General features: G+C 33.7%; 1 protein-coding gene across 1 annotated transcript; it reads right to left on the bottom strand.

Annotated features, from left to right (window-relative positions):
* Positions 1-2,696: 2,696 nt before the first annotated feature.
* On the bottom strand, positions 2,697-9,117 carry LOC115874419. Its single transcript, XM_030889583.1, has 5 exons — positions 9,101-9,117; positions 5,354-5,453; positions 5,201-5,296; positions 4,992-5,147; positions 2,697-2,797 (listed from the first exon to the last, which is right to left on the bottom strand). The coding sequence occupies exons 2-5, from the start codon at positions 5,390-5,392 to the stop codon at positions 2,741-2,743; spliced, it is 348 nt and encodes a 115-aa protein (XP_030745443.1). The 5' UTR covers positions 5,393-5,453; positions 9,101-9,117; the 3' UTR covers positions 2,697-2,740.
* Positions 9,118-9,702: the final 585 nt, after the last annotated feature.

Genomic DNA, 9,702 nt, shown 5'->3' with positions numbered 1-9,702 from the left:
CAGCGTTGACGCGTCTTGCTTTTGTTAGTTTGTCTATGGTTCAAGCCTTTGATGCACGAAATTCATTGTCCGTGAGGAGTCCAGAAAAATGTATCCTAGCTCGCACTATTGGGTTTAATAAAATACAATGCGACAGATTCTTTCAAAATTTAAAATCTGTTTATTCGAAAACAAATGCTCCAGCACATAGAGTCTTTAACATGGACGAGACTGGGCTTTTGACGGTCCCAAACAAACTTCCCAAGGTCTATGCTCCCAAGGGTAAAAAAACTGTTACAAAAGTAGTCTCTGCCGAAAGAGGCCAATTGGTCACCGCTGTCTGCTGTATGAGCGCTTCGGGTATCTGAGTGCCACCGGGACTTATTTTTGCCAGAAAGCGCATGAAGGATGAGCTGTTTTATGGCGCACCAGTAGGTACATTAAAGATGATTTCGGATACTGGATATATGAATTCGGAATTGTTTGTAACTTGGTTACGACATTTCTGCGAATTAGTAAAGCCAACCAAAGCTGATCCAGTGGTATTGATATTAGATAACCATGTGTCCCATTGTACGCTAGAAGCCATCTTATTTGCTAGAGAGCATTCCATAATTCTTTTAACGTTGCCTCCCCACGGAAGCCACAAGATCCAACCTTTGGATCGCGGATTTTTCTTCCCATTAAAGTCAGCCTTTGCAATGAATGTGATAAGTGGATGGTGAACAACGCTGGCAAAGCTATCACGATGAAAGAAATGGCCGCTCTCTTCCATGCAGCTTATTCAAAAGTAGCAACCATTCAAATTTGTGAGAAATCTTTTGCGTGCACGAGCCTGTATCCATACAACCCAGATATTTTTACTGAACATGATTTCGCACCAGCTGTGTGGAAAGGTATTTCAAGAAAGATAAGAATAGGCTATAACTCAGTAATTTTTTGAAAAACCGGTCGACTTAATTAAAGTTCTCTCATACCGCCTCTTATTAAAACCTCTTGTAAACCTTGTCAACAGTACAAGACTGTATTAAAGACCAATAAGTGACGTTTCCAAGCTGGTTTTATGTTCCGCGTTGTTCGCACCAAGTGACAAACAAGCCTAATATTGAAGCAGCACCTGAAATGGGATCAACTGAAAGCAACAATAATCAGGATGCAGCAACAACGGATGAAGAAGATAATTTACCGCTTTCTAAAAATCGACAAAATGTTGCTGAAAATTCAGGTTATCAAAGTCCAACACCCACTACTTCATTAGATGCAAGCAGTTTAGATGCTCCTGGCCCTTCTTCAGTAACTCCCAAAATGATTTTGCCTTTTCCAAGTGCCAAGCACGAACAGACAAAAAAAAGAAAGTCCAAAAAATCAGAAATCCTTTCTTCTACACCATATAAAGACCAGTTGTTGGAACAACAAGCAAAGAAAAAACCTACATCTGGTGTAAGAAATGTTTTCAAATCTACAGCTGAAAAATGTGACACGAAGAAAAAAAAATGAATAATAAGGATGATAAGGCAATTTGCCCTGGATGCAACGAACATTTCAGCACTTCAGATTGGTTGCAGTGTCAAAGTTGCCAGGAATGGTGGCATGAAGACTGCTCCAGTTACCAGGGAGGCAGTCAGTTTTGTTGTGACTTATGCGGTTTCTAATTTTTTTATAAACTCTTAGTTTGTTCCGTTATGAATTTTATATTTTAGTTCAGAATAAGCCATCTTATACCAGAGTTAATTTATATTTTTCATGCGTACTCTTGTGCACCTAGGTATCTAAGAGAGTACGCATTTGTTTATTTACTTTTATTTGTTATATTTTACGCATTTTGTTTATTTACTTTTATTTGTTATATTTTTCTTAATTAAAACTAAATAACACATTTATGTCAATATTATCTTACAATACGATCCAATGTATTATGTCAGTATACCAATAAATGATTTAAACAAATAATTTTTTTTTATTGGAAAAAACAAGTTAAGTGCGTACTCTTGAGTGACCCTCCCCTACTTTTTACTATTTTAATGTTAAATTTAGGTGTCCGATAAACTCGTATTATAACTGGAAAAATAACTCTTTTGTTTTAGTCTTTTTCTTGATAAGTGATATGTAATATCTACTATCTTTTTTGTTTAAAATAAAATGAAACATGAAGCCTAAAGTAAAAGGGACTTTTCCTCAATGCAATAAAGATGCACTAGAAAGAACAGTCCAAACTGTCAACAGTACAAGACTGTTTTAAAGACCAATAAGTGACGTTTCCAAACGAATGGAACCAGAACTTGTTTTAACCAGAGAAAATAAAAAAAAATTGTTACCTGGATTTAAAACAGCCCTGTGCGGATTTAGAATAAAAAATCAGGTATTCTTAATAGAGTTAAAAAAATTGTATCTAGAAGAAGAAAAATTAAAAATGCTGTTTACTAATGGAAGTATGGTTTTATGAACCGCGTTGGTATCGTTTAAAAATGAATTTTTAATATAGATAATATACAACAATAAAGGGTATATAATGTTAAAGATTAAATTTGCTTTAAAATTATACATATATTAAATACGGGACTGTGCAGAATCAGCCAATAACAAAGTGTCTGACTTTTTCTACTGACAAAACAGCACTTTTATCACTTAAAAAATAATTAAATATTTATATGGCAAAACAACGTTTGCCGGCTCACCTAGTATAATACAAGACATCAAAATCAAATAAAAGTGGGCCATTATATTAAGATATTTTTAAACATATATTTTTCCGAGAAAAATACTAGTTTTTACTTAAACTAACTATAGCATTAATAACTGTGTACCCTAACTTCCAAACCTAAAATAGATGCATGTTATTTATTTCAAATTGAAGCATATTATACAGGGTGAGTTTTCTACGATGTTCTCTATGGGTATCTCGGAAACTACTGGAGATAGAGAGTCGGTTAAATAAGGAAAGAATTGCAGTTTTGTGGGGTCATAAATATGCGCGTTTCAGATTTTTGAAAAAGTTCATGGCTTACTAGATATTTCGAAAAAAACAAATTTTGGCTATTTTAAAAATTGTCCCAGTTCCATTATAATCTATTTTAGACAAACAGTTTTCAGATTAAAGATGCAGATAATCACAATCACATCCCTAATGAGTCTGTGTTCCCCGATTTTTTCTAAAGCCTGTCATTTCTGACATATGACACAAACATATGTTTTTTTAAATGGAAACCATAGTTGGCCATGACTTCATAAAAAGCGCCATTTTTTAAGCTTTTCGGCGATGTAAGCCATAATGTGTTTTTTTTTTCGAAAAATTACTTTACTTTCGAGTTATAGCCAATTCTTAACATTTTTAAACTATTTCACTTAATTAATTAATTGAAATTCAGTTTTAAAAAGATGCATTTATGTACTCAAAACAATGGCGGATTTTTTGAACTTTTTCTAAAATAAATTAAAGTGTATATAGTGATATTTTTTTTAAGTTATAGTTTGTGTAATGTAAATTGTAAAGAGCCGTTTAATAATATATTTTGTCTTTTTATAAGTTATAAATCATAACAAAATAAGAACACTATGCCGACTAAATGAAATTAGTCAAGAAAGATAAGAATAGGCTATAACTCAGTAATTTTTTGAAAAACCGGTCGACTTAATTAAAGTTCTCTCATACCGCCTCTTATTAAAACCTCTTGTAAACCTTGTCAACTAGAGATGTGTCGTTCGTGAATGATTCGTTCACAATGATCGAATCTTTAGAAAGACTCGTGATTGACTCGGTCAGCTCACGTGACCCTATCAATCATATGACCCGAAACACAAAATCCTCTCCTGCGTGTCTTACTGAATTTGAACCTAAAACAACGATCGGATCATTGAAGATTGAAATGAAAAACGAACCAAACGAACTCTTTTCACGTATCGCGTCGCGTCGCGTCGCGTCGTTCGAATTAAACCCCGGCCCGTTCAACGATCAATGCAAACATCCGAGCCGCATTTTAATATATAATTTACCGTGATTTACGTCTTATATTGTTTTCACATTATTAGTTAATCAAGCTAGGCATCGCGATCGCGATAATATTTCTTCATAATGATTAAGATAAAATCATTCATGCATCATTTCATTCAGCGTTCTGAGTTTCAAATGTTCTGAATAAGTTACACTGAAACACAGTAAAGCGATCATTCATATGAACGAATCATGATGAACGGGTCATTTCAATGAATGACCTGGTGAGACACGGGTCACGGGAATGAACCGGGTCTTCCCATCCCTATTGTCAACCATACTGCATAAAAAAAATTAAATGGATAGGTCAGGTGATCGAGGAGGCCCATGCAATTCGTCCACCTCTTCCTATCCCTGAGTTTGCATAATTATGATAGAAATAATTTTTAACATTTCTTTCATTATTAAAGTTATGTTGGAACCACTCTCTTGATGCGCGAGTATCTAAATTTAACTTTTCTAACATGTCTTGAAAACCGTTCTCTAAAAAACGTAAGTAATGTTCAAACGTTGTAATGTTCATGTTAACGGTCAACGTATCCTCTCGAACATGTATGGCCAAAAAAAGTTGGCTATAACTCAATAATTTTTCGAAAAAAAAAACATATTATGGCTTATATCGCTGAAAAGCTTAAAAAATGGCGCTTTTTATGAAGTCATGGCCAACTATGATTTCCATTTAAAAAAACATATGTTTGTGTTATATGTCAAAAATGACAGGGTTTAGAAAAAATTGGGGAACACAGACTCATTAGGGATGGGATTATCTACTACTTTTATCTGAAAACTTTTTGTCTAAAATAGATTATAATGAAATTAGGAACAATTTTTAAAATAGCCAAAATTTGTTTTTTCGAAATATCTAGTAAGCCATGAACTTTTTCAAACATCTGAAAGGCGCATATTTATGACCCCACAAAACTGCAATTCTTTCTCCATTTAACCGACTCTCTATCTCCAGTAGTTTCCGAGATACCCATAGAGAACATCGTAGGGAACTCACCCTGTATATTAAATATCTTACCGCAACGAATAAAGCATGATTACAAGCCAGTTCATTAATAATAACAATCTTCTCCACTTTGGCGGACTCTGTTATCATCATAAGGAGAGTTCTGCAGTTATCCTTACTCCACGTATACCATGGTAAATCATAGAGTTTAAAATGGAATAGTTCCCACTGTTAACATGCAATAAATTGGTAAAAGAAATATCAAAGCTAGTTCAACCTACCTGATCTTCTGATTTCTGCCCATTATTTAGGATAATAATTGAAAGTTCAGCAACTATCAAGAATAAACATAAGATAAGAAATATATGCACATAGGCCTGAAAAATGAATGAAATTAAAATGAATAAATGTTCGCATAACTTTTAAAACCTTACTTTTAGAAACAGATAGATTGTAGAAAAGCAAAAGATCATTATATATGCCTCATATTTAATATAGGCAACAAACAGAAATTTGTCATAAAATTCATAGAATCTGCAAAATAAATTTCAAATACTATATGTATAATATAAAAAATAAAGCCATGTGATAGAATTAAATAGGTACATAGATTTATTTCAAATTATTTAAATAATTAAATATACACACATGGCCAAAACTATTGCATATATCGTTTAAAAATATACGGAATGGAATTTAAAAAATCTTTTTTATACATAGCTTTGATAATCTGTAATAAACATTTTTTTGTTAAAATGGATATGGTAAACAATGTTTATCGTTCAGACCCAATGTTATTACAAATTCTTGCACATTTCGATTTGTGGTCTCGATTTGAATTTCAGAAGAAATTTGACCATTGTTTTGGCCTTAAAATGCCTAGAAACATTATTTCACAGTTTAATAGAGTCAGACTAGTACAGTGGCGGCTCGTCAGGGTAGGCAACGTAGCCTACCCTAAGATTTTGGCAGAATTTAAGCGATTTATTACATTAGAGTATTTACTATTAATGTTGCCAATACATAAAAATACTGTTAATACACGGAAGTGTGTTTTAATAATCAATATTATTTTATATTTGTGGTCTTGTATATTAACGATATTAATATATTGTTCACTACCGCTGGCGTACGCTGACCGCTGACTGTGCCGCTGCGTTAGAAAACAAAATAATTTTGACCGTTGGAGTAGTGCCTTTGTTCGGCGATTTCTACATCGCCTACTATCAGAGTCGATGCACGACGTACGGCGGTACGTCTTCTGTCTCTGTCTAACTCATCGTGCGGTAGCGACGCGACGTAAGTCTGAGTTGTATCATATTAAGGCGGGGCTTAGGCGAAATCTCCGGTAGCCTTCGCATGAAGTCGTGGAGGCTCGGTAGGCTCTTCAACAATCTGATGATTTTACTGATGGAACAATAAATAACTTTTCTTTATTAAAAGACCGATTCATCAATTTAATATATAAAACATAATTATACTTTCTCTCAATACTACCAATTTTTTTGTTTGCGTAAATAAATAAAAATAAAATAATATTCTATGATGTACTCCATAGTGACTCCATAGTAATAGATAAAAAAAATAATAGATAAAATAGGTTAATAAAAACTATACTTGTACATTATGTCAATCATTATATCATTACATTGAATGCTGTTATTTTTGCTTTAGTTTTGTCCTAAATATTTTTGAGCTATGTTTTTAACCCAGAGATAACATATATTTACAAACTGGTCTAGGGTATTATGTAAATTAGGGAGAGCAAATAGACGCAACTAAAATTTTGTCGCCTACCCAGTCACACGGGTCACGAGCCGCCACTGGACTAGTAACACTGTCTCAACACGGCTACCGTCAAGTTGCAATAACTGAAATTGTAGGAGTTAACCAAAGCGATGTTTCACGAATATTCAAAAAAAATCAGGGAGACAAACGAGGTTACAGACCGACCTGGAAAAGGTAGAAAGAGAGTTACTACTGCTGAGCAAGACCTTCAAATATCCCTAATTGCACGACGCAATCCCCTGCTTTCTGTACTGAAATAAAAAATGAGTTAGCTCGCCTTGAAGGAGTAAATGTTTCAAGAAAGACCATAGCAAGAAGACTCCATGACAGAGGATTACATTTAAGGAGGCCTCTACGTGTTCCGAAGCTTAATTTACAGAACAAAATTACGCTACTACAATGGGCTGAGGAGATGAGAGCAAATGGACTTAATTGGAATTTCGTCATGTTTAGTGATGAAACAAGAATAGATGCATGTAGAGAAGAATTGACGCCTTCTTTAAATTAAAAAACAAGAATAGGCCTAGTGTCAGACTCCTGACGAACCTTGGTCTGGAGAGCATCTGCAGGGAGATGAGCACGCTTGAATGCAGCTCAACCCCGTATCCCGTTTCAATGGGGAAGCATTATGGTATGGACAGGTATAATGCACGGAGCTCGAACTCCTCTTATTTTTATTGATGGCATAATGACAGGTGTCTCATATCTTAGAGACGTTTTAGAGCCTATTGTGCGTCCATTTCAAGGGGCAGTGGGGGATGAATTTGTTTACATGGACGATAATGCTCCTCCCCATCGCACTTTAGCGGTTCGCGAATTTTGTGAGGAAGAGGGTATAAGAAAACTGTGGTGGCCACCGATGTCTCCACATATGAATGTGATCGGGCATGCTTGGGACATGCTAAAACGCCATATTGCCAAAAGGAATGATCTCCCCCTACCTTAAATGAATTGAAAATTGCTGCGCGCGAAACATGTAAAGTCATTCCTCAACATCTTCTGGATAACTTAATTGAGAGCATGCCACGTCGTCTCATAGCTTGCATTGAGGCTCGAGGAGGCAATACAGACTATTAGTTTGTGAGAAATAATTAAAATTGTTTTCAATATTTTCTGTTTAAAATGAAATTTGTTTTTGTTGATTTTCACTCATTATGAAATGAAATTATAATAACAGCCTAGTTGCACTTAGATTTTTAATTTTATATTAGTTAGTCGTGTAGTAAGCCAATATGTCCAAAAATATAAAAAGAATCATATTAGGTCCAAAATAAAATAAAAATATCGTTATATGCAACAATTTTGGCGATGTGTGTATACTAAGTAGGTAACTGCTATTAAATCGCATTTTTAATGTATAAAATAAAGCTTCATTCAGAACTCAAAATTAGTGGTTTCAGTTGGTTCAAATTAGTTTATTGTCGTAATAAATTAAATTGTAGTTACAGATAAAGAGCTTATTAAGTTATAGAGAATGACATTTTCACAAAGCGGTGGCCCTTGGTAACAAAATTTAATGTTAGTAAAATAATATATAAAAAGTTTATTGTTTTACAAGCTAATTATTAGCTTTATCCTCTATTGGTGCCTCAGACTACTGCAAGCTGCTGCTGCTAGGATATAGAGAAATTGGAACAACTTTCGTTGCACGTCATCAATGACATCATGCGTCGTCTTATGGAGTTTGCTGGTGGTCGTATTATGATGTGCGACGAAAGTTATTTTAATTTCCCTATACTTTATTAATTTTAATTAGATTTTTTCAACATTGTGAATGACCGTGAACTCTCAAGTAGAAGTGATATAAATTATAATTGAATTCACTAATTTATTCCACTTATTTAGAGGTTCCGAATGAAGCAAAATGGAAATAACATAGTGGAGGTTTGTAACATCAGGTTTGTATCTAAACTAATTCTTATTTTTCTGGGGAACAAATTGTGTTTAAGGCTCTGAATATCATTCATAAATATTTAATTTACCGTAAATCGGGATAACTTTGGTGCGATTTTTAGTGATTTTCGTTGATATATTCCTTATAACTAGTTTTTCATAGAACTTTAAGTTCTCTTGGTAGCGTAGAAAGTATACGATACAGAATTCGTAAAATACATCTATTTGTAGTTGACTTTTTGAAATGTAAATAAATATGCAGTGTTCAATGCAGAATAGCCAGATTGGGTTATTTATTCGTATTTTAGTTACCCTTTAAAAGTATATAGTAGAGATAACTTTATTTTTGAAAATGCATGGCGAATCATACCTTATATAATGTAAAAATATGAGGAATGTTCCAAAGTTATGCTGCCGTCACAAAGTTACTCCAGTTTACGGTATCATATAAAGCATTTACGCACATAAGTATTCAGTAAATGGAATAAAAAAGACTTTACCTTTTTATTTCGCACTGCCTGGCAACTATTACTTGCAAAGAACGGCATATATACTGATCATACCAATTATTATCCCTAAACTTATACAGCTTTAAATTGTTGACTCGGTCAGTTAATTGTTGAACATATTCGCATAATAAAAAAACTTGTACAATTATTAGATTTATAGAATAATCAATAACCCAGCACGGTATAAATATATTATAGAGTGAAAAGCAAATCAAAATTATCCCTACAGAATTACAAAGTAAAGTCACAACGTAAATATTTAAATCGTATGTATAACTTAGCAACAGGGATTTTCTCAAATCTAAAGCGCTTGTAATTATGATAACAACAATTAAGATTAGAGCCGAGTCAAATATCATTCGCTGTTGAAATCCCATTTCTGCCAACTTAGAGATGACGTTGTGGCCGAAATTGTCTAAAGGCCACTGGCTTCTTTTAATACGAAATAAATAGTCTATGTAAGGATATACACTAAAGATGAGATGTGTATTAACTATTCCCTAAAACCAAAAAAAGTTTCTATTTTTTGTTATTTATCATATGAAGGGTAGAGGGGAAAAACTTGATAAGTGCCAATTTCTTAATTTTAACCA

This window comes from Sitophilus oryzae, unplaced genomic scaffold (genome assembly GCF_002938485.1).
Source record: "Sitophilus oryzae breed Bouriz unplaced genomic scaffold, Soryzae_2.0 scaffold_127_pilon_pilon, whole genome shotgun sequence".
In the NCBI taxonomy this organism is placed as follows: domain Eukaryota; kingdom Metazoa; phylum Arthropoda; class Insecta; order Coleoptera; family Curculionidae; genus Sitophilus; species Sitophilus oryzae.
This window is presented reverse-complemented; position numbering and strand designations above follow the sequence as displayed.

Coding starts and splice junctions, on each gene's coding strand:
- LOC115874419 (XM_030889583.1), bottom strand. CDS start 5,392: ATGATCTTTTGCTTTTCTACAATCTATCTGTTTCTAAAA. Junction 5,297..5,353: donor CAATCTATCTGTTTCTAAAA/GTAAGGTTTTAA, acceptor TTCATTTTTCAG/GCCTATGTGCATATATTTCT. Junction 5,148..5,200: donor GGCAGAAATCAGAAGATCAG/GTAGGTTGAACT, acceptor GCATGTTAACAG/TGGGAACTATTCCATTTTAA.